This window comes from Aspergillus multicolor, assembly GCF_047715735.1.
Source record: "Aspergillus multicolor strain CBS 133.54 unplaced genomic scaffold BDW74scaffold_50, whole genome shotgun sequence".
NCBI classification, from domain to species: Eukaryota; Fungi; Ascomycota; class Eurotiomycetes; order Eurotiales; family Aspergillaceae; genus Aspergillus; species Aspergillus multicolor.
In genome coordinates, this window is record NW_027396001.1 from 118817 (window position 1) to 141537 (window position 22721).

Sequence of the window (22721 nt, forward strand, 5' to 3'; positions counted from 1 at the left end):
CAATTCCCGTCCTTGCTTCCTTGCTTGAAATCTGCGTTGACTACCCCTTCCCGCCCTCGTACCACCCCCTACCCTCGTACCATTCCCTCTTCCTTGTGGATCACGCCCCCCGCGCAGGCGGATCCCATGCGTTGCTCCTAGACATAATCCGCCCAGAAAGGGTCCGTCCTGATTAAATAGCCCCTGTAGACGCTTAAAAGCAGCATAGACAGCCCCACGAGTGAGACCAGAGCACCCTTCCACCACTTAAGATTCTCAAGTCTAAGGAACAGGAGAAGGGATGTCATCAGAAATACCATGAGTGCTGGCCAGGGGTTGGCATAGAGGCTGGCCTGGTGCCCCTGTGCGAGCAACGCAGCGAGGAGGGGAAACCAGAAAAGCAGGCCGATCTGGCTGGCTGACTCCTTGATACCCTCAACAACCGGCCCTACGGCACCCTGCGGATCCTTGCTAATCTGGACAAGGAACGCGGCCTTCTCGGGGATAATGCAGATGGCAGGCGCAAGGAAGTTCTCAAAAAAGGAACTGGGCCAGTGGCCGAATGAATTGAACACCTCAGTGCCCATATCACTGTAGGCATCCGTTCCGAGTGCGATGACAATTAGTACTGCCATCAGGAGGACAAAGAGAGCGGCCTTAGCCCATCGGTCACCCTTGAGCTGGTAGAACCCCAGTGTATGGGGAGACAACTGCCTCTCTGGGTCAGTAACCTGGGCGTCGCACGTCTTCGGCTTGCGGTACGACTCAAGAACCGTGGCGTAGAGGCAGAGCACACCAAGACTGGTCAGCATTATGGCGATGTTGAGCCAGACATTATTAATAGCCAAGGCATATTTCTCCTGAAGGTATGCCTCAAACATGAAGACACCGTCGACAGAGTTGCTGCGGAGATGCGTTAGTTATGAGGCTTCGCTGACAGGGGGAGTGCTCGAGACGGGGCCACCTAGGAGACTTACCCGAACGAAATGAAATATAGGTTTGCGACCACTCTGGAACTCAGAATGCCGGCAAGCATCTCAACTATCTCGCCCATTGCCCAAGCCTTCACGCAAATAGCAACGAGTAGAACCCAGATAAGCCATACAGCTTGCTTCCTAGGCATCGGGTTCATGCGATCAAGCACGTAGATCGAGAGGATTATGCACCCTCCAAAGATAACCAAGGCAACGAACATGCATTGGTTCCGCCGGCTATGCGGCTTGATGGTTTCTTCCTCGTCCGTGTTGGTGAAACCCTGGAAGCCCACCCTCTCCGCTGGTGGACCCAGCGCCCGGAGTGCTATACCAACAAGCAGGAAGTATAGGAAGGCAAAAGCGTTGGTGATGTACATCAGCACGTCAACAACAGGCCGAGTGCCGGGTCTGTACTTGGCAACGAATAGGAGGGTCATGTTGATGACCGATAAACACCATATTAGAAGAAAGGTAGTATCTACCACGTTTTCATAGAGCCATCGCAGACAGCCAATGGCCCATGCCTGAGCGTATGACCAAGTGCGAGCATTTGGCTGTGGTACGCGCTGAATATTTCCACGTTCCATGTTCACAACGGTAGCTGAGGACTATATGAGATAAAAAGTTGGGTATGGTCGAGTTCAAGGTGTGAAATGTATGAAAGATATGGTATCTTGCTGGGCTAGAAAGAATGTTAATATGGAAGGGAAAGCTGGGCCGGGAGTGAGGGCCTTTATAACCTCTAGAGAGCTGGACGCCAAGACAAGGCTGAGGACGAAGGAAGTACGCCCATCGAATCGCGAGAGTCTGCGCTGCGGCTGTGCTAAGCCCTCCCGATAATACCACTACTCTTGTCGGGTATTTTTTGGCAAGCAAAATCCAAAATCCGGAAAAAGCGCTCGCAAACTTGCCATAGAAAGTTTTCTGGAAGCGCAGCGCCTGATCAGGAAGAGCTGGAGTTGATGGGTGAATACAGACGGCACAGCCAGCGCAGCCTCCAGTCTGGAACAAATCTTAGCCAATAATGGAGTACCCTGCAGTCCTAGAAGACAGGACAGGCTTCAAGCGGAAACGAAGGACATCCAGTGGTTAGGTTAAGGAGGATACTGCCTTGTTACAGCAGCGGTGGACGCTGAATCCCAGACCTAGCAGCCAGAGGCCGTCCATGGCAAGTCTTGGAGGTGCAGATGGAGGTTTCAAGTAACATGAGTTTCTAGCCAGTGATTCTGGTCAAGCGGTAGCCGTCTTCAGACCGCAGCAGTCTGTACGTGGCGGTGGCCAGTGGTTCCAGTGTATGGATACTGCCTTGCAGCTGTAATATGACTCGGAACGTCCTTGAACCTCGGGAACCAAATGCCAATAATTAAGATCAAAGTGAAACTAGATTGCTCCTGTAGGATTTAGTACATAATACAAGCAGCGGTGACCAGTAATCTAGATAGGAAAGATACTGCCTTGCGTCCTGTTCGGGCAAGTCGAAGCAGGGCCTGGGCTAGGGGTACCGCTGCCGTCAGGCATCTAACAATGGGTTGGTTGTCTTCTCGTCACAGCTATCGGACTTGCTCTTGGTTTGCCAGTTACATAAGAGAACGGAGTCTGCACCAGGTACGCATATCCTGGTGCTAGAATATAATGACCCCACTCACGATGGACACCGCTACCTACCACAGTAAGACACCATAAAATGGGCGTGGGCTTTCTGCTAACAACTGAGTGCTTGAAGAATTCAATCAATGTGTTGAGCCCACTGAAAGCTCTCCTCATCGGTCCCCGGTCAATCCCAGCACACCACCAGTTTCCGTCGAGTGCTCCCGGTCTCGCTTATCTATTGATCTCATCCCATATGAGAGGCTGGACGAGGGCTTCTCTCCCGGGCTTCTCAACAACCTTGATGTTACCGTACCGTCTATCGGACTGCAGGGGAACTCTGACGTTCCTACGATGTCTATTGACCCTGATGTCCCCATACCATCCATCGAGCTGGGGGAGGATTTTGATGTCCATACGCTGTTCTTCGAACCTGATGTCCTCCTACCGTCCATCGAGCTGGAGGAGGATCTTAACATGTCCATACTTCACACTTCAGGTGCGCGTGCGGAAGGCCGTGACTCCAGCATTTCGGTGGCACGGTGCCCCACAACAGCTGGTGGCTCTGCCACCCCATCCAGAGCTCTAGTTACTACGGATCGTGGTGTCTTGATTGGCTACTGGTCCATAGATTCATCGAGCTCTGGGATGCGCCCGGTTTACATTTCAACCGAAGACTGGGAGTGCACAATTCAAAGGCATGGCAGGCTAGTTGAGGTCAGATATGGCGACTTTGATCCAGTATACCCCTTTGTGGATCTGCTGGAGGATATATACGATGTACAGGATGAAGAGGAAATCACAGGCGAAATTAAGCAACTAATCGCAGCTTTCAGGCCCTGTACATAGAAAATCCTACTCCAGTGTTCCAGCTTCTCTCTTTGTCTCAGTTTTGCCCTTCGCTTCCAGGTCTCTCTCGCTGATTCGAATCGGCGTCGGGAAATATGTATCCTAAAATGTGAGCTTCGCACGCCCAAGGCGATGCTGGTAGCCCTTACCAATTGAGGGTGCAGGAAGGACCAAAAGCCAGTAGGATCCACAGATACAGTGAAGACTTTCCCAGTATCGCGTATGCGAATGCCGAGGCAAATATCAGCACCGCAAATTTTGCTGTATTCGTAGACCTTGTGGGTCAGAGTTTCTCGTCGGCGGTCTCGTTTTTGACGCAGGAGTCGTCTGCGTCCGGGATCTGAAGCGGTGGATACATGTTGCGGTGCCATGCTGATGGATTAAGCAAGATAATTCAAGAAATCGGAGTTGCTGAGGGGCGGTTTATACTCTTCTCGGCCACATTCCAAAACTGTGGCCGGCGGCAGGCATCTACGCCAGAGCCTGCACAGCCCAATAATCGTATAGTACGCTAATGCACCTGGAGGGAGACCGGGCTATTTAAGTGAACCTTCCCCCACGCTGAAGCATTGTGATCTTCTCATACTTTGACAACAGCGCTCCTTTCATGTAAGATTACTTCCGCCATGTGCTCGTTACACTCTCTCCCCCGAGAGATTATTGCTATGATTGCCCGCCTCTGCGAGACTAAAGACATCGTCTCCTGGGCTCAGACCTCCAGAAAATTCTCGATTCCGGTCCTGAATGAAGCCTATCGTCTCAACGTTCAGCATGGCGGAAGTTCGGCTTTGTTCTGGGCTGCCCAGCAAGACAGGCCAGCCCTCGCGAAAAATATGCTTCGATACGTATCAGACACAAACGTGGTTTACGGCGAATATACACCACTTATTGAATCCGCAAAGTCTGGTTCCAAGGAAGTCTTCGATCTAATCATGAAGCGACCCGAGCTTGACGTCAACGTCGAGCTCAGGGGCATCAGTGCACTCTGGATGGCTGCGTCGAAGGGTCACGGAGATATTGTTTCAGGGCTACTGCAACACCCCGGCGTTATAATCGACAATCCCGGTCGACTTGGCCTTACACCATTCGGGGCGTCGGTTCTCTACGGCAGCTTTGAAGTGACCAATACGCTCTGGGCGACCGGCCAGGTTGACCTGAACCATATGAATGAGGACGGAGAGACACCCCTTATTCTTGCTTTGCGACGTTCAGACAAAGCTCTGGCTCATTTCCTCCTAGAGAGAGATGGCTTTTCCCTCGACTGTGCAGATGATTATGGGCAGTCGGCCATGGTCAATGCCATCCGCCATGGCTTGCCGTCAATTGTGGACAAGCTGCTGATGTTGGCTCCGTGGTTGGCCAACAGCCTGGATGGTCAGGGCAGGACTCCATTACTGACCGCTGTCCAATATGGTATGCGTGATACCGTCCGACACCTTCTAGAAGCTTCTGCAAGAACGGACATCAGTGATGATCAAGGCCAAACATGCTTGCTGCTTGCGTTGCCGCATGGCAGACCAATGGTGGAGCTCCTTCTCGGGTATGGAGCCAACGTAGAGGAAACAGATTCTTCGGGCTACCGGCTGTTACACCGGGCTGTCAAAGAACACCATGCAGATGTCATTCCAACACTATTAGAACATGAGGCCGACATTAACGCCAAAGATCCAGAGGACTATACAGCATTAGGTCTCGCAATAGATGGTGGCTACTATCCGGCTATTCGCTACCTTCTTGCCGATCGGAATGTGGACGTGAACATGCCATCGGCCGGGTACCCTCCTCTCACTCTTGCTATTATGAGCGGTCATGTTCCAATAGTTCGACTACTATGTGAAATGAAGAAGCTGGATCCAAACCGGTTAGATCACGATTCGCAGACACCTCTCAGTGCCGCGATAGTGTCTCAAGATGGGGACATGATCGATATTCTGCTGCAGAGGCAGGATGTACAATTGAATGAACCCGGCCCTTACATTAACTCACCCTTATTCTCAGCAGTCAGTTCCAGGAATCGCTACGCCATTCATCGACTAATCCAGTGCAACGGCATCAACCTCAATGACGGCTCCCTGCTGCGGGCGGTCGCCGACGACGCTGTCGGCATTACATCTGACCTCTTAAGCGCCGGATGTAATGTCAATCTCAAGGGCGAGGGTGGCCTCTCTGCGTTGATGATAGCGGCTATGAACGGAAACCTTTCGATCATGCGGCGACTGTTCCGGCGGAGCGAACTCAATGTCAATGCCAAAGATGAGAAGGGGCGAACGGCTCTATTCTGGGCATTGGACAAGAAGCAACCGCAGGCATTTAAGCGTCTGCTTGAGGATGCAAGAGTCCCCAAGGACAGGGACTTCTATGGGACCGAATTTGACAAAAAGCTTCGTCAGAGCGACGAGATGACCGCCCTGGTTCGCGGTACCAAGCTGCTTCGGCACCGGGAACCCCTTCGCGCCAGGCGGGCCCGGCCACCATTGAGCAGGTACACTACCTTGTAGGCACACTATATCTATTGCTGTAATCATGGCACCCTCGAGCGACGTCAATGTGGGGGATCGATTGTGGATACTGCGGGTGTCAGCTGTGGAGACTTCGGCTGTCACCTGTGGGTCTTGGGAATGGCGGGGACGGGAGTTAACGAGGACGACCTGTTTTAGGTTGCTCCCCAACGTTGTATGGTTACATTGCAAGATAGACAAATGCGAGATGTTCTCTATTTATTTATATACCTTATTTCCTTGCTCCGCTCTTTTTCTCCAGCACAGTACTGGGTGAGTGCCGCTTGACGTTGCCGTAAGGCTCGGGATTACTGACCTCCCTCGGAACCTCCTCTTATAGAGGTACTCAATTCAGAAAGCTTGGTTCTGGTTGCCATGGACCTGAAAATTATACTAAATGGCATAAAAGAGCCTGAGTTAGACAGCACGCCTGGGCTACTGGGTAACATCTCGCCTTTATCTCTCCCAACACATCCGCTTGACCAGCAGCGTAAGGATGCCCCGCTATGCATGACAAGTCCCTGCTCTGTACATCAACAAAGCGTTTGGGGGAAAAGTGCTTTTAGCTTGTACGATGATGCCATTTTTCTACATTTGCTGGACCATCTACGGAGCTCATTTAGAGGCATCATGCGCCTCTTATTATCGCGCCCGGACGGCGACGTACAACGAAGACATGATGAGCTCGACTTCTACAACTACTCTCCTACATGCTCCTTCTGCGAGGCATTGAAGATAAGGCTGGGAAGAATGCAGTATCAGTACGTAAGTGATAAGTGTGGACTGTGATCAGTATCTAACGTCTAGCAGATACCAAGCAGCATGCTGGACGACTACCCATCGCTTCTATGATTGCATATTGGATGTTATGATCCCGCCACCATCGCACATAGATGTGAATGAGAACATTGCCCTTCCGCTGGTCATTCGAGTCCGTGGCAAGAATCTTGGTCTCTACGGTTTTGCGAGCCTAGACATGTTCCCTGCTTCGGCATGGGCTTCAAAGGAAATCCGTGTTGATAAAGAAGTCTATTGGGTCTTTCCCATTAGACCACTCCCTAAATATGGGACCTGGATCTTCCAAGTATGGTCTCAGGGTAGCCATCTAACAACGTTCATTATCAGATGTGAACCTCGAAAACACAGGGGTTGCACTTGAGCGACGGCCTTGGAAACTGTCTGCAATATTAGATCATCCCCACTCCGTTTTGGTGTGGGTTGATTGTGGTCTGAAAGATTTCTGTTCCAGTAGCTATGTCCTGAATGTAGTTCCTTGCGTTTCTATTAGTCTTATGATACTACCTGATTAACCTGATCAAAGGGCTTAAGCCCCACCTTACTGTGAGTCTCTCAAACGTGGCGAACTTTAATGGTACTTGACGCAAGCTGTTTGCATCAGGGCGATTTGCCATAGGCACCGAGATAACAGCGCTTACCTCGGAGGTAACTATCAAATCCAACCGCGGCATGTGGGTTCTGGGGCAGGGCGAGCTGGAAGCATGCATTCCATAACAAGCCTGCCGTGTGCACTGCCGGTCTGCTGGATTCAATGGCGCTTGGTCAGATCCACCAAGATGGCCACCGACTTCCTGGTATCTCTCGATATCTGAGCGCATGATCATTTAATACAGCGTGGGCGGCACTGATGGCTCGCAAGGATGCCGCAGCAAGCTCATTGTATTTTTGCGATTCTATTTTTGTCTATTGGAGGACATCAGCACTCGGCAGAGGACAGAGATAGCCTGGTCAGGGCACGGCTTCTACAAGGGCTTGGAACATCCGCAGCCCTGGCTATGCAGCATTCCTGGACGGGCGCAATGGGATGTATAGGCTCTCCTTGAATTGTTTGAGCAAATGCAGTGGTGCGTCATCTTCAGCCTTGATGTTTTGGTTGTCTGCGTGCGAGGAGGTGCAACCTTGGAACATGGATACGCTGCGGCACGCTATTCACGCTGCACAAGAAAGTTTGCTTCATAACAAATCATCCCGGGGTCCTTTCGGGCCTCACAGAGCCAGTGAACTGCCAACAGTGACTGGTATGCTTTTCTTAATAACTGCGGATGGGCTATAAATCCAGGTACGAGTCCTGCTTGTCCCGCTATATTCAAACTTCTTTTGACGCTCGGGCCTTCACAGCGAACAATGTCATTTTCCGCAGTCTTCTCCGCAGTTTGGGGCGTATTTCGTGCCCTTCCTTGCAAATTATGCCCCAATCGCGTGGTATATTCTCCACCCTATGCTTTCCTCATGATACGTATGACTAAAACAGGTTGCGAAAAAACAGATTGATGATACCGACGACGCCTCGTTCTGGGATGCCGAGGCATTAAGCTTGAGCGAGCGCTTGCAGTTGGATCTCCCAATAACGCTGCCAACCTCGGGTCCCGCGCCGGCAGAGCCAGAGCTACTCCCTGAGAGGGTGCACCCGTTTTCCGATAACAATAACCGTCACACCCAATCAACCAACTTTGCGGCATCCGGCGGCTCAAGGGCTTTATCGCCCCACTTGTCAGCCGCGGTTGCAGGGAACAACGCAGGAGGCCCGAGTTACCCTAGTTAGTTAGTTAGACCTGACGCACGAGGCCCGAGTCCCTCTCAGGTGCCTAGATCTGGCGTACAAGGTCCGGGCTCCTCTCAGGTGCCTGGATGGATCTAATGCACGAGGCCCGATTTCTCAGGCGGCTAGATCCGACGCAGGGGGTCTGTCCGCTTTCCTGATTCCACGGGCGTGCTTGCCGCTATCCACCCAACCAGCCCTGGAGCCTGAACTGCGGCAGGCCAATTCTGGTAATGGTACCTTGTTTTCCTTCCTGTGGGGCAGGGCCAGGATACCCTACTGTAACCGAGGGATGGCTGGACGTGGCAGTGGCGTTTCATTATGATTTAAAAAGCCAGTTTTTACGACGCTAAGAAATCAATCAAACCCAATATGAGATTTTCACTAGTCACTTGCTTTTCAGCCCCTGTCAGACGCGGCCCGCCCAGACATTCACACTCCTGCCCTGATTACTAGCTTGGATCCTTCGCAAGTAAAGAGTCAGGCAAATGATGAATACGCCGCGGACATTTAACAAGCTCCAAAGATACAGATTGGCCATAGAACTCTCCCCTCTAGGCCGCGTCCGTGGAGCATGAACCCTATAGGGTAAATCTCAGCAGGAGGGTATGGGTCGGCCCCTAACGTCGACTATCTCTAAAGCGTCGTTGTTTAGGGTCTTTTTAAAGTGCTAGAGGTCAGGAGCCAGGACACATTCAAAAGAGCAACGTCATCCTTCTTACAATTCCAACTTTGCATCCTTTGTTTCCTAACGCACAATGGTTATCTGGTCTCTTGATGTCACAGATGAGGCAGTTTTGCGCCTTAGCCGACAAACCTTGATGACTATGCTTCAAGAGCTTTCTTCTGAATGCCAGGAACAGGCAACCAATGCTCTTATTCCAAATAACCAGGGGCAACTTACTCGTGAGGAAATACAAGCTCGCGGATGTTTGCTCCAGGGAGTCACCAGCACAGGCAACCCACCCAATAACTATCCAGAGTACTACTGGCATTGTGACGCTATTGTTGTTAAATTTATGGACAGTTTGCTGAGCAAGAATGAGCGTGAGCTTCTTGGTTTTGCTTGCATACTCAATGCCTAGATGCATACGCCAACACTTACGGTATGTGCTTAGATATCTTCATCTTTCCGGTACTGATTGTTCGGTATGGTAGTGCTTACACATATCTGAAACTTGGACATTTCATCGCCACATAGTGCCCCGAGTTTGATGACTATCTTCCACCTGTTTTGGTTTCAATGTACGCCAACGGTCAGGCACTTGCGGACGATCTCTCTGGCTGGATTGAAACGATAAAGCCGAAGGACGGTAATGAGAAATTGTGGTGCAAGGAGAATATTTGGTGGCACTATGGGTATGGAGAAGACGGAAGGGTCACAGCAGGCAAGGAGCAGGCGGTATGAATTATTCCCTGATCTTGATCCTCATACTAACTTGCTATTACGGTAGTGCGCCCTCTTCACATTTGTTACCCGACGCGCGATTGGTGCCACGTTGGATGGGATTCGGAACAAAGTCATCACGGTCAAGACAGGACTGGCGGGGTGTCTCAGGACCTTTAGCAGGCGTGATGAACCAGGAGAATATGGAAATGGAAAGCATCGCACCGTGCATGAATAAGAGGGCAGGATTCTACTTACTGGGACTTGTTTTGATCATTTACCTGTATCTTTTCTTTCTCAGGGGAGCTAGACTATTTGGACAGGCCATAGGCAGACACCGATGCGAGAGCTATCAACCCGGTACTCAAGGCTAAAAGTTAGACCGATAGCCGCTGAATGCCGTGATCTGTTCGTATATTGCAATCTTGAAGGTCTTTAGTTCGGATTTTGATGAGCACAATCCGAGGCAGACAGGTTCTATTCAATTTTCAGAAACCATTTAGCTCTGAATCATTCAGTGCAATAGTGCACAGCCAACCACTTACTTCTGCGCCTTGGGAGTGGATCATGGCAGATCACAAAGGACAGACACCAAAAGCAGCCACCGAGGCAGACAGCAAAGCAGAGTCACTGAGGGAGGCAGCCTTCATGCCCCCAGACATGGCTGTGCCGATCGTCCTCCACGTGCAATGGCACACCCAGGCAAATTCAATGGCTCCGTGTTGCTATATATAATAGTTCGCAAGGGGCCTATTCTTACACTGAAATAACTGTATATTGCCTTGGTTCTTACAGTCTACAAACAGTCAGTCCACTATGGCCAATTCATTCTCAATTTGTGTTCACGTACGCCTTACTTTTAAAAGAGTGCATCTAGATGCCGACAACACAACCTCACAGATCTCGGCAGATGATACAGCAACCACACGGAAGCTGAAATCGAGTCTTACTTCAGCCCACAAGATCTCGAGGGACTACAAGGTGATAATTGGAATGGACGAAATGATACTGCAAGTGCCTCGAGCATTGGTGCCTCTCGAAAAATTGGAAGGCAGGATGCATTGTATGGTGCGAGTTGCGTATGAGGTTAGCGACACCAGCAAGTTGGTTCTCATCAAGAATGTTCAGTTCATCAGGTATTGCCCCCCTGCCCCCTTTTATTCTTGCCTAACACATGTTGTGAAGACCCCTAAGTTGGTGGGCGTTTTGGATGCGGTCAGGAGGGGAGGCGGCCAAGTCCCTCGGGCGGACTTTTGTATCTCCGATAGTAAAGTTGGGTTCCACCGGGCGGCCCGCGAGCAATTGGGTCCACTTGTGAACCTGATCTGAGGAGAGCGATAATTCCAACGTCGAGAGTTTGTCTCCAGAATGGAATCCCACGGGTACTACCACATCACTAGCACTGAACCTGGACTTAACAATAGTGTTATTTGCGAACTCGAGAGGTTGATTGGGACCGATGAACTATACCGTGTCACTTTAAGCTCTGCCACGACCCAGATTCCGGACCCCGCCACCTACCCGATAGATATCAAGCAAGCTTGCCATTTATTCATGGAGCATGGTATTAATGTACGCGAGATAATATAATTCTTCTTTCACGACTCTAATATCAATGCAGCTTAGCATCATCGTTCTTTCTCATTTTGATTCGACCGAAGATACGGTCCAACAAGGCCCGATGATTTACCGGCCTTCAGCCAGGTTTGCCGCAAGCTTGCCTCGCAGGTCACATCCTTGTCGCAACGGAATCTCTATTTGGAGGCCTGTTTGGAATGGCATTGGACCAGAAAATGGATTATTTAAAGTTTATGCTGGATCTCATCAACTTCAAAGCCTTAGCGAACTTAGACAAAGTGGGATACGCGCGACCGGCATACGTATTCGCGCAGATCAGGTTCTTGTGACGCACGGGGGCCTATGGATAGAAGAAGCAGATGGTGAGGGGATGCTCATGTGGATGGGGATATCGGCCGATATCCTCGGGATGCACATTAACCAGGAGTCTCTGGCCTTTGTTGCGCATGCGTATGGGGGTGGCTGGTTTCTCTCGCACTCCTTGCCACCGGAGAGGGATGGACTGATCCCTAACCGCAATATACAATTCGCCGCACAAGACAGAGTAATGCAGGTAGGGTTACCGGGCCGTCGCTCTGAGAGTGCCGTCACTCTCCTGGCACAGGCAGTGGCACAATTTCAGCGCATTGACAGCTTTGTCTCCCTGATTGGGGATCCGACTGGTCTAATCCTGCAGTCAGATTATAGCGTGCCTGATAAAGATCCGCGGACAGCTTTCCTTTCTGTGGGAAGGGACGATAATATGAAAAGGTGGTTTATGCGTGCCCTTGCCATACGATACCTGACCCAACAATACCATCTACAACCAGGCAGGTCTATTGCTGAGTTCCTGCGTGGGGAGGGCTTGCCCAGCACACCATATATCTATAATTCTATCAAACACGGCCATAAAGCATACCTGGTGGAGCTACAACTCGATAATGCAGGGATCTGGCTTTTGTTCATGGGTCTCTTTGCTCGGTTTACTCAATTACCCTTTTCTGAGGTGTATTCTATACCACAGATACTGGTTGAAAGATACCCGAGTATTACGAGCGCCACATTGAGAAGATCTAGACTCGTGGACCGGTCAGGTCGCTTGTACCGTGCGTGGATAGGTGCGTTACACCGGTCTGCTTCCCCACCAGCTGATCCCTCCAGCTAACGAGCAATTGTTAGCGGTTCTTGGAGCAGCGGATGCACAACCTACCCTATCACACGCCAGTAGCGGTGATGGTCGATAAGGAAAGTTTAGGATGCAGGTTGGGTCACTGTATAGGGCTAGCTCAATACGCCGGGCGCTGGTGTTGGAAGTCAAGTGGGGCGTATGCTTCTTTATTTTGAATCATGGCTATGCCGTGATCTCATCTGTTCATGGAAGAAATCTAGTTTAGAACACAGTCCAGATTTTTCTAGTTTTTATAGGAAGCCACTTATGTAGCTAATGTTACAGGACTATTAAATTAACTTGGCAGCCACCCAAGGGATTTTAATTCTTTTTTTAGCCTTACTTGCTCCTGTAAATAGTTATAGTAAGGTATTTAGGCACACTTTTCTTTTAGCTAATTAGGGGCTTGTTAAGCTAATATTAAATAAGATATAGTATCCCTCCATCAGCCCATCCTTATACGAGTACTAAGTCTCTTCGCCATTACCTAAAAGCCATGCCAACTAATTCTTCCCTAAGTCTTGCTTCGACGCTCAACGCGCCCTTGGAAGAGAAGCCTCCGTTGCTAAGTCAGTCTCTGTTAATGTCGAGTCTCAAGAACCAAGGCACGGGCCCAGGCACTGCTGGACGCTGCTGATGATTGTGCTCTGGAACTGGGCCAGGATACATGTCTACTCGCTCTCAAGAATTGGGACATTGGCGGGACGCCGGACGCAAGCAATGAAGTTTTCCCAGTGGGCATGGCAGCCCGGTCCCAAGGCCTTGCCCATCGACATCGCCAATCGGCTCATGTCTCAGAGCAGCGAGTTCATCCGCCAACTCAACCTTACTGACTGGGCCTTGGAGGCACTTGGCTGGTCGCCAGGATCAGTGTCTTGGTTGGTATCTCACTACAATAACCTGGCCAAGGATCTATACGACTGCATTCTCAATGAAGACATGGATGGTGACTTTATTCAGGTTCGACAGGTAATACGCCTGTCAGTCTACCTTCTCTCAGCGCTAGCACCTCTAAGTTCTTAGAACAATCCACCGCGGACCCTTTCCTTATCGCTGCTGTCAACCACGCACACGAATCGTACGCGCCCGGTCGTCGATACACATCCTTCTGTCTAGAATCCCAATTTATCACAAATCCGCTCAACAAGGTTCTGCACAACTGCAGCTTTCATCACCTTGATATCCTAACGCTACGCTACCGCAAACGCTGCTAAGCTACGGCCTCGACATCTGTTAGGCTAAGGATTTTGATACTAGGCTGATCTTCGACAACAGAGTGCGCTACATGACAACTAGCAAGTTGGCAGAGCTGCTTTGTCAAGAGGATTCACGTTGCTTAAGGCGATTGTCTATCTCCAAAGTTTGTCACAGAAGGGGGGTGCCTTTGACCGCTCTTAATCTCCGGTGGAACCTACTTTGTGAGCAGGTGAAAGAGTGCTTGTTACTGAAAAAGATATGAACCTTGTTCCACTGGCAGAGGTAGGGTCTTTGTGATCATACAACAGGTTCTTGGCTAACATCTCACTCCAGAAACTCTGTGAACTCAGCAATTTCTACTCCGCGTCCGCGATTGTGGTGGGAATCTGCAGTACCAAGGGTCTTGATACAATACCACATGCTTTAAGGCATCTGCAAGACGCAGGTACATATCAAGAATACTATCCATTGGACAGCAACCCAGCTCTTCATGCTCTGTTTCCCATCCTGATGCTCCGAGGTGCTTCTTATGGGGATTATTGCTTACGTCTTGTGCTTGTCGCGAGTTAGTTGCACCTGCTTGGTTACTCTTAGTCTATAGTTTCTGTAATTAAACAAAAATCATAAGCTTCCAACTGATAGCCCAGCTTCTCCGCGTATACATTTCGGATGCTAGTATACCACGCTGTAGAGCCTGACTGCGAACAGGGCTGTCCACTGCAGGATCTTGAACCTGGTGCGATGAGCATACGTCACTTCCGCAAAATCGGCAATGGCATGGTGAGACCCGATGCAACCAGCTACATTTGGGATGGCAGGCACGCAATCCATCAACGCGCTCACACGGGACTCAACAGTAAAATGGCGTTCCGCATGTTCGACGTCACTGGGTGATGTTTTGGAAGACGCAAGATGCATAGGTGTCTCATCCTCCGGCTAGTCACCGGAGTACATGATCACTAAGGTCTAATTGTTCCCATTAGTTACTTTGAATGTCCGATCACAACATGTCTGATCCTAACCGTAGAGGTACCTGCCTATAAATAGAGCTCCCTGTCCCGGAAAGATAACACCAAGCTTGAAGTCACCATGAGGCCGATATCCTTTCTCGAGGCCGAAAAGAGCCATTATTGCTGGATCATCCGGTTCAAAGAGTTTTTAACCTACCGTGCGACATTTCATCCTAAAGAGCTCAGATTCTTCTTCAGAGCCGAACTTGCCAACAAGGAAGAGCAGACTGTCTACTGTTCCCTTAGCACTTTCTTCGATTCGGACGCAATCAATACCATCAGCCGACGTCTCCAGTCTACCCACCCTGACACCACCATTTCGCACCTCAAAACCTTGCTCACAGAAGCCAAAGATCTGATCAATCGGCAAGAGGAGGAGTGGAGTGATAACGACAAAACGTTGAATAAAGTGCAGAAGTACGGAGATAACTTCGACCCAAGGGATCCCTTCACCCTAGAACACCCCTTCTCTGATCCCCAATTGCATGGCACCAATCAAGATGGAGCATTGTGGGCAGAGGGCAAGTTGGAATGAGTTCTTTGAGTTTGGTATATGGTTGGCACTTGAATTGTATTATGTTATTGTTGCTTTGGCGCTTATATCATATCGTTGGCGGCCTGGAACAAAGTTGCACCAGGACTAAAATAGGGTGCAATAAGAAAGAGTTGGTGTTTTGGACTATGGTATGTAGTCTCTCAAAAGAAATGCTCAAGACAACTCTGTTTAGCTATGTAACACTCAAGCTCCAATTTCCGTTCCATCGTGGTGGAGGATGCTGGACCTGAATTAGCCAGAAGCAAAGCTTAGAATCCGTATTGTGCATACCTGCAAAGGACTGGCTCGCCGCGGAGAATGTGGTTTGTCAGGTGTTCTAGCAATTCTTGGGTAATATGGCCGTCTTCCGCTTTACCCCCTAGATCAACAACCTCTGCGCATGCACTGCACCAGATAGATCCCTTCCAAGGACAAATGTGCGTCGCGTGATAGGAGTGGTCCAGATTTTGGAAGGGCACACCATGGTGGAGATAGTTGTGGGTTCGAACCGTATCGGTATAGGGAAAATCATAAATAAATGACCCACATTCATCGCAAACGTATCCACTTCGAAAGTCGTTATGTTGTAGGACGTGGGATATCCAGTCATAAAGTTTACCAAAATGCTGGATGCAAAGAGGATGCACACAACCGTAATCTGTCATTGCGGGCTGAATATGTGCAAAGGGTAAAGGATGTGAAAGCACAGGCTTATATACATATTGATCATTTTTCCCAAGATCTATCTTTCACTAATCCTTTGTAAACCAATGACGACATCGCGTCAAGGATGCGAGGATGGGAGCCATCAGAGACCATGCTAGCCACCTTGTCTGCATGGAATGAGACTCTGGAAGTAGAGGAGGGGTAGTAACTGGAGGTCTGCCAGGCTCTGAAGAAAGAGGCCGCGTAGAATTGTATGAGAAAAGTTCGCCAGTGCTTCCTTCCGTAACATGAAGATGCGGACGCGATCTAGCTGGGCATGAATGGACAAATTCGGCCAGAGCTTCTGGCCCGCCAGATGAGGATTGCACTCGCTCATAGCTAAGTACTCTGCTAGTAGTGCCATCTGAAGAAACGCCCAGGCAAGTTATCCCCGCATGTTTTAACTGAGACAGTTGCCCTTCGTACGGAGGCCCAGCACCTGTAATACGGATGATCTTCTATAAGTCAGTCTTTATAATACTAAGTCAGCAGTGATAGGCTCACCTCAAAGGATGTTTGACAGGAAGCTGGATCCCCCACTGGGCCAGATATTCTTGCAGCGACCGATTTCTGGACTTGATTCCATGGCGGAGTGAGAAGTCTGATCTCTGGAGGCTCCGTGTCGGTGTGGTCTCGATCCGATTGTGTGTGGAGGTGAGGATTAAGGTTTCTATTCAGAGGGGTCTTCTGGCTCAAAAAACACCACGACAACATAGTTTGTGCATGAAAAGGTCCGAGAAAGACGATATGGATATTTGACTTGGTCTGTGCGAAATTGCGGTGTATGTCTACGGACGAGGCTGGCATTTTAATAGACTTGTGAGCTTCAATTCACTTACCTCGGCTGTCGAACATAGTAGAGGGATCTGGAAGCCAGCCAGCTTTGGTTTGGATTTTGTCGAAGACGACGATCTCGCCGATAGAAAGTCGTGTATATCGGATCTATTTTGTGGTCTCAATCTCTTCGCGCTCTAGAAGCGTAAACGTGAGAGGTTTTTGCTACAAAGGATGGCAATTGGTGGGATGGCGTGCTGATCGATGTCTGGTTCGCTGGCAAATCTCTTTGGTGCCAAAGAGATTTGCCAAATATGGGATAGTCAAATGCGGCTCTGAGTTGAGCTAACTGGATTGGACTAACAAAGGAAGATCAACAAACTCCTAAATTGACTACTCCCTACACTCACTCACTGGTGCAAATGGAGAGGGCGAATCATTTATTGACAATAACGCTTCGAGCTCGGAAATTCATGCGTCCAGCTTCGCGGCGGAGTTATATAAAGGGCTTCGTGGCTTTGTTTTGTAGTCCCACTCCCAGAATAAATAAATCACTTTTATCTGAGCTTCCAAGAGAGCGAAGCATCAAATCAAACCTGGTACTATCATCAGCCCTTACTCATCAGAATCAACTAACGATTATATAGCAAAATGTGTTGGCAGTTGTGGAAAACACCGGCCAGATTTCCTGACTGTAAAGGAAGACACGAGAACAACTGTACCCTGTTTGATCCCACCCATGACCATATTCAATGGTGTGAGCCGGCCGAGAGAAGGGGAAGCATTTGTGACCCTGTGACTCCAACATCACGAGGAAGCTCGACCAAACGCAATCACGACTGCCCAAGGCATCGTAACTGAGCAAGATGGTGCTTCTGGCTGGTTAGCCAAAATTTCGAGATTTTCGAGAAAACGCTGAACTCTCTGGAAGGAATAGTGTGCTTATCTTGATCACGTGATGGGAAAACGGATAAAACTGTATTTAAGCATCTTCGCGACATCTTGAATCTACAGTCAAATCAATTCAATGTTTTGGTGTGTTTGTTGCCATGTCCACGCCTTTTCTCGATGTTCAAGGGTATCCGATTCCTCAAGAACGGATTCTTGGGAGTGGGTCCTCCGCAGTAGTTCTACTTCAGAATAATGTGGCTGTCAGGACTCCTCTAAGGTATCGTTGGAGCTCAGACTCTGAGGTCAACGCGAACACTCGAAGTCTTATACGCGAACAAGATGTCTATCGCCGCTTGCAACACTCTGGAGATGACCGTTCTCATGGTGTTGTCCCTTGTATTGGATTCTCCGCTGACGCCACGCAACTTGCTTTTATGGTCAATGGAGATCTTCAGGCGTATCTTGAGAAATGTCGCCCTTCTCCAAAGCTGCAACTTGAATGGTTTATCGAAATGGCTCGCACGCTAGGTTATATTCATGACAGGCGCGTGCTTGTTACTGATATCGCGTGCCGAAACTTTCTCCTGGATTCCGACCTATCTCTCAAAATCTGCGATTTCTCAGAAGCATCTCTCCTTCCACTCGATTCTAATATGAAATCCGTGGACGATAATGGATTCACGACCCTGATTGATATTGGCCTCCTCGGAGCAGTCATGTACGAAGTTATAACTGGAAAGAAGTGTGAAATCGACCTCTTCAAAAATAACTGCCCTACCGACGGCCGAGCTTATTGGCCGGAAAGGAAGTTCCTGCCAAGCACGCAGGGTGTCTGGCTCGGTGAAATCATTGAAGGCTGTTGGAACGGGGGATTTCCCGATGCTCAAAGTCTCCTGCACACATTGAACTGTACAGACCCACGCTTCCCGATCCTCTGATCACCCACACCTGATACCTGTTAGCCTTAATCTGCTGCACCTCATAAATTACTACGGTGGCTGTGACTTTTATTAAATTCCTATACGAAATTTATCTGATGCTGTAGAAAAGATCTCCATCAGTCGTGGTTAGCGTTTTCGAATTCAACTGTTTGTTTTCCTTAAGAGGTCGCTCGGCGAATAACGCCGGCACGTGACCCACTACCTCTCGAAGGATAACCGGACGTGCTACCTAAACAAAATGCGTGCAGTAACAAAGTTGAGCACTAGGTGCTGAAAGAATAGGAGCGCCCCAGGCACTACCATGACCTGAGTTCCTATAGGCAGAGTACCAGGCCCAGCTTTTCCAATAATAAAATTTTTCCCAGCAAAACCATAGATCCCTGATCTCTCATCCCGCGGTGTTACACTTCCCTAAAGATGCCATATTACTTCTTTAGGGTTATAGTCTCGCTGGTGTAGGGGAAAAGAACCCAGAACCCGTAGGACAAGTGGAAAAGGACCTCCACAGATATTGGTGATGTCTTAGATAAGAAGGGCGGGGATCCTCTCCGAGAGGGCTCACGATGAGCTGAAGGAGCCGAGGGAGGACGGGATCACGAAGAGCCGAAGGAGGCGAGGCTTTCGGGGAGCCGAAGGAGGACGGGCTCACGAAGAGCCGAAGGAGGCGAGGCTTTCGGGGAGCCGAAGGAGGACGGGCTCACGAAGAGCTGAAGGAGGCGAAATTCGCGGGGAGCTGAAGGAGGTCAAGTTCACAAAGAGCCAAAGGAGGTCAGCTCACAAAGAGCCAAAGGAGGTCAGCTCACAAAGAGCTGAAGGAGGCGAAACTCGGGGGAGCTGATTCGCAGAGCCGAAGGAGGTCAAGCTCACGAAGAGCTGAAGGAGGTTGGGCTCTCGAAGAGGGGGAGCCGAAAGAGTCGGGACTCCAATAAGAGCGTAAAGATGCCGCTCTGCTCTTAGCCATAGCTGAGGCAATTTCACCAGGCTGCACCACGAGGAGGTGGTGTAGTCGGACTTTACAGCCCCTTTATTATCCTTTGACGTTATCCATGCAATTACGGAAGGCGGGACACAGTCACGGGATTTAGTGCCCAATGGCCATGCGTCATCTTTCACCTCTCCTCGTGCCCCTCCCCCTCGTCGTGCTGTCTGCGTTCTGAAAGGTATTTGTTCTTAATCATCTCGTGAAGCGATTTGCGATTTTACTAACATATTAGGCAACAGCTGCCTTGATAGTGACTTTGCCGACAATCCCCAACGTTTAAAAGAATGGATCCGCAGAAACTTCCACCAACCGCCGAAAATATACTCACCAAAATAAAGGCAATGATTCCCGAATTATCAGATCAGGCAGCCGAAACTCGTGCGAAACTTCTGAAAACGGAAGATAATGGCAACAAAACATATGGAGGAGACTCACTTGCGACGCAAATCTCTCTTCTTTCAAGGCAACTACCCATCACGAATCCAAAGGTATGAGATCGGACCCTTTTAATGGGATTCATATTAACTTTGAAAGCAGAACTGGGGCTGGCGTTTGCTATATTTTGCAGTTCCCACAACTGTAACTGCACAAAAAGGAGGATTTTTGATTCCACTTTCGCAGCAAACACTACGTGACGGAATGCTGAATGCGGAGACGTCGCAGGAGGGATTCTACGTTGAGACTGCACCTGATGCAGAAACGAATGTTAATTCGGAAACAGCAGCTATATATTTTGTACCTAGGTAATATCATCTTAAATTCAATCTAGGGGTGATGTTGTTGGGGACCAACAATTGTCTAGGCAAACTCTCATACCGCAGAAACAGGTTGGCGATCGTAAAAGGGATACTGATTGTGCGTGCTCAAGCTTGCTGTTGTTGTTGGCCACGGTCCATGTGCCATGGGTGCCTGTTTGTCCACTGGCCTAAAGGCTCGCACACGTGTGGTTGCTTGAAACATATGTGGTACAGCTGGTTCCATCACATTGCCTAGGGTATTTGGTGGGTTGAACCCTTGTAATGATGGTTGACCGATGTTCCGGATACCGACTATGTCCGCCATGCTAGTCTGGCACTGACTTTCAAAGGGATTGCAGACGGGGGCGGACAATATAGGTTGGAGCATATCGTCCACAACCATGCTTCCCGTATTTTCCCCGACCTGGTCATTCATCACTGTAAAGCATTCGGCTGCCATATTGACATCATTTGAGGTTTGTTGATAGGTAAAGCCGCAGTCTTGTGCGGACAGCACAGGTAGAAGCATGTCGTCTACGACCATCGTTCCAGCATTCTCTTGAATTCGGTTGTTGAAGGGAGCAAAGCCCTGTGCTGGCAATATGGGCTCGATCATGTCATCAACATTGACTATGTTAGTATTGGGTGAGGTTTGTTGGTAGGTAAAACCGCAGTCTTGCATGGACGGAATTGGTTGGAGCATATCGTCTACAACCATATTTTCTGAGTTTTCCTGTGTCTGGTCGTTGGACGGAGTAAAGTTATGAGCTGGCAATCTTGGCTGGGTCATGTTATCAGCATTGACCATATCGGCGGTATTGATCGAGGGTTGTCCTTCTTGCGAGCCAAACCCGTCCAGAAGCTGATTTGCGGTGTTGTCGTATGATTGGTTTGAAGATCCTTGGGGCCTCGCTGAAGCATTTACCGGCAACATATGGACGGTTGTGACAGGAGTAAGGTTTGCGTCATCTGCAACTGCGTTGGGAATTGGTGAAAGTTCACTGGCATGTATTGGCGTGCTTGTTTCTCGGACTTCTCCCGTTGATCGCTTTTCTATTGGGAAGCATCGAGTATGATGTAGATTCCGCCCTTTTTATGTATAAATTAGTTGGATTCTCCGCGATGATGGGGTTTGTATTCACCTAAGACTGAGTGCGGTGCTTGAATGATCATGTCGTTAATTGACGCATCAACCTTGCTCCACAAGACATCAAATACCTTTGCCGCCAGGTCATCTAACCTAGGTCTGTCCTGCACTGTCAGTATACCACGATCTTTGATCCGTTGGATTCTCTGATCCCTATCCAGCCCTTTCAAGCCCAAGAGCCTTATGCTATGATTTTGTCAGTAAATTTAGCACTTCAAATCTGATTTTGCAACGCACAACTCATCATGACAATCTTCGGGTAGGCAGAATAGGTTACCTAAATGCGAGTTTTCATGGCCAGCAGAACCTCCAATACTTCGACAAAGTAGATCAATCCTCTTGCCTGTATCTGTCCACCTGGTGATCTTGGATTTGATGTTGTCCATGTCACGACTGTCCATGCCCGATTTTGATATGATTGTTACCATAACATCGACAGAGTTGGAGCGCATATATCGTAGACCTAATCTTTCCTTCAGTCGGTGGAATATGACTTTAACGAAGCGCGCTCGAATATTGTCAACCTTCCCTCGCAAATCCAGTTGGCCAAGATAATTGTAAAAATCAATAATAGGCGAGGTCTTTAGGTCTAGCACACTGCCCTCCTCTTGAAAGAATGACAAGGGGTTATCGATCCAGTAAGGTACGTCGGCCAGTAACTCCTGCGGCGGACTTATTTCTGGCATATCTAGCTGTCGAGTTTCCACTCGCCGGGATCCATGGCTGACCTTCTTTCGCGAGCGGCCAATGCTTCGCCTTGTTTTCTCAGGGATATGTGCCCATAACTCACGAAGGGATCGTACAAACTAACTGGCCTTAGTCAATTTGCAGCAATGTTATGAAACAGACTTACCTCGGGCTTGGAAAGTAGATCATTAACGTCAATTGTTCCAGTTTGTTCAGCCTTGCCACAAGCTTCGGACAGGGTATTAACTATCACTTTGCTCTCGGATATACGCATGGCGGACTGGAACAGGCACGCAACGGATGGACTTCTTTGTATGCAGGAGGACTTCAGCGACGCGAAAGTTGAGAGGTTAAGGTTGAAATCACGTGGCATTTCACCGAGTTCGCGTTGGCTGGCAAGAGGATCTTCTCCCTTGAATCACAGCGGCTAGGGCGGCCGATATTTGGGACTACTTGTAATCCTGTTGTATGCGCCAATGCATTGATAGGGTCTGTGCGGGAACGTCACTGCCCCTTTTGTTTCATCCACACCAAGAATATAGCTTAAGAACAAAAAGGG

General features: G+C 49.3%; 11 protein-coding genes across 11 annotated transcripts; 7 read left to right on the top strand and 4 right to left on the bottom strand.

Moving 5' to 3' along the window:
* Nucleotides 1-11: 11 nt before the first annotated feature.
* BDW74DRAFT_116111 (uncharacterized protein) lies at nucleotides 12-1628 on the bottom strand. The gene is made up of 2 exons (XM_073721914.1): nucleotides 957-1628; nucleotides 12-882 (listed from the first exon to the last, which is right to left on the bottom strand). Exons 1-2 carry the CDS (start codon nucleotides 1538-1540, stop codon nucleotides 138-140), a joined length of 1329 nt encoding a protein of 442 aa, XP_073578123.1. The 5' UTR covers nucleotides 1541-1628; the 3' UTR covers nucleotides 12-137.
* Nucleotides 1629-2600: 972 nt separating this feature from the next.
* Nucleotides 2601-3389, top strand: BDW74DRAFT_183792 (uncharacterized protein; the record flags this gene model as incomplete). The annotated part of the gene is made up of 2 exons (XM_073730609.1): nucleotides 2601-2622; nucleotides 2677-3389. 2 exons carry the CDS (start codon nucleotides 2601-2603, stop codon nucleotides 3387-3389), a joined length of 735 nt encoding a protein of 244 aa, XP_073578124.1.
* Nucleotides 3390-10610: 7221 nt separating this feature from the next.
* Nucleotides 10611-11433, top strand: BDW74DRAFT_116120 (uncharacterized protein). The gene has a single exon (XM_073721915.1). The coding sequence runs from the start codon at nucleotides 10648-10650 to the stop codon at nucleotides 11158-11160; it is 513 nt and encodes a 170-aa protein (XP_073578126.1). The 5' UTR covers nucleotides 10611-10647; the 3' UTR covers nucleotides 11161-11433.
* On the top strand, nucleotides 10611-12802 carry BDW74DRAFT_163583 (uncharacterized protein). Its single transcript, XM_073726127.1, has 4 exons — nucleotides 10611-10967; nucleotides 11017-11403; nucleotides 11453-12506; nucleotides 12568-12802. Exons 2-4 carry the CDS (start codon nucleotides 11200-11202, stop codon nucleotides 12630-12632), a joined length of 1323 nt encoding a protein of 440 aa, XP_073578125.1. The 5' UTR covers nucleotides 10611-10967; nucleotides 11017-11199; the 3' UTR covers nucleotides 12633-12802.
* A 274-nt stretch (nucleotides 12803-13076) lies between these two features.
* Nucleotides 13077-13891, top strand: BDW74DRAFT_116151 (uncharacterized protein). The gene is made up of 3 exons (XM_073721916.1): nucleotides 13077-13125; nucleotides 13219-13525; nucleotides 13573-13891. Exons 2-3 carry the CDS (start codon nucleotides 13277-13279, stop codon nucleotides 13768-13770), a joined length of 447 nt encoding a protein of 148 aa, XP_073578127.1. The 5' UTR covers nucleotides 13077-13125; nucleotides 13219-13276; the 3' UTR covers nucleotides 13771-13891.
* An 806-nt stretch (nucleotides 13892-14697) lies between these two features.
* On the top strand, nucleotides 14698-15512 carry BDW74DRAFT_163588 (uncharacterized protein). The gene has a single exon (XM_073726128.1). It carries the CDS (start codon nucleotides 14843-14845, stop codon nucleotides 15296-15298), a length of 456 nt encoding a protein of 151 aa, XP_073578128.1. The 5' UTR covers nucleotides 14698-14842; the 3' UTR covers nucleotides 15299-15512.
* Nucleotides 15511-16853, bottom strand: BDW74DRAFT_163589 (uncharacterized protein). Its single transcript, XM_073726129.1, has 3 exons — nucleotides 16508-16853; nucleotides 15590-16458; nucleotides 15511-15539 (listed from the first exon to the last, which is right to left on the bottom strand). Exons 1-2 carry the CDS (start codon nucleotides 16808-16810, stop codon nucleotides 16051-16053), a joined length of 711 nt encoding a protein of 236 aa, XP_073578129.1. The 5' UTR covers nucleotides 16811-16853; the 3' UTR covers nucleotides 15511-15539; nucleotides 15590-16050.
* A 959-nt stretch (nucleotides 16854-17812) lies between these two features.
* Nucleotides 17813-19329, top strand: BDW74DRAFT_163593 (uncharacterized protein). Its single transcript, XM_073726130.1, has one exon. It carries the CDS (start codon nucleotides 17827-17829, stop codon nucleotides 18604-18606), a length of 780 nt encoding a protein of 259 aa, XP_073578130.1. The 5' UTR covers nucleotides 17813-17826; the 3' UTR covers nucleotides 18607-19329.
* Nucleotides 19330-19524: 195 nt separating this feature from the next.
* On the top strand, nucleotides 19525-20348 carry BDW74DRAFT_163595 (uncharacterized protein). Its single transcript, XM_073726131.1, has 3 exons — nucleotides 19525-19769; nucleotides 19831-20079; nucleotides 20129-20348. Exons 2-3 carry the CDS (start codon nucleotides 19876-19878, stop codon nucleotides 20336-20338), a joined length of 414 nt encoding a protein of 137 aa, XP_073578131.1. The 5' UTR covers nucleotides 19525-19769; nucleotides 19831-19875; the 3' UTR covers nucleotides 20339-20348.
* BDW74DRAFT_116175 (uncharacterized protein) lies at nucleotides 20123-21459 on the bottom strand. Its single transcript, XM_073721917.1, has one exon. The coding sequence runs from the start codon at nucleotides 21260-21262 to the stop codon at nucleotides 20402-20404; it is 861 nt and encodes a 286-aa protein (XP_073578132.1). The 5' UTR covers nucleotides 21263-21459; the 3' UTR covers nucleotides 20123-20401.
* On the bottom strand, nucleotides 21327-22436 carry BDW74DRAFT_171569 (uncharacterized protein; the record flags this gene model as incomplete). Its single annotated transcript, XM_073727329.1, has 4 exons — nucleotides 21327-21443; nucleotides 21478-21655; nucleotides 21713-22281; nucleotides 22329-22436. 4 exons carry the CDS (start codon nucleotides 22434-22436, stop codon nucleotides 21327-21329), a joined length of 972 nt encoding a protein of 323 aa, XP_073578133.1.
* Nucleotides 22437-22721: the final 285 nt, after the last annotated feature.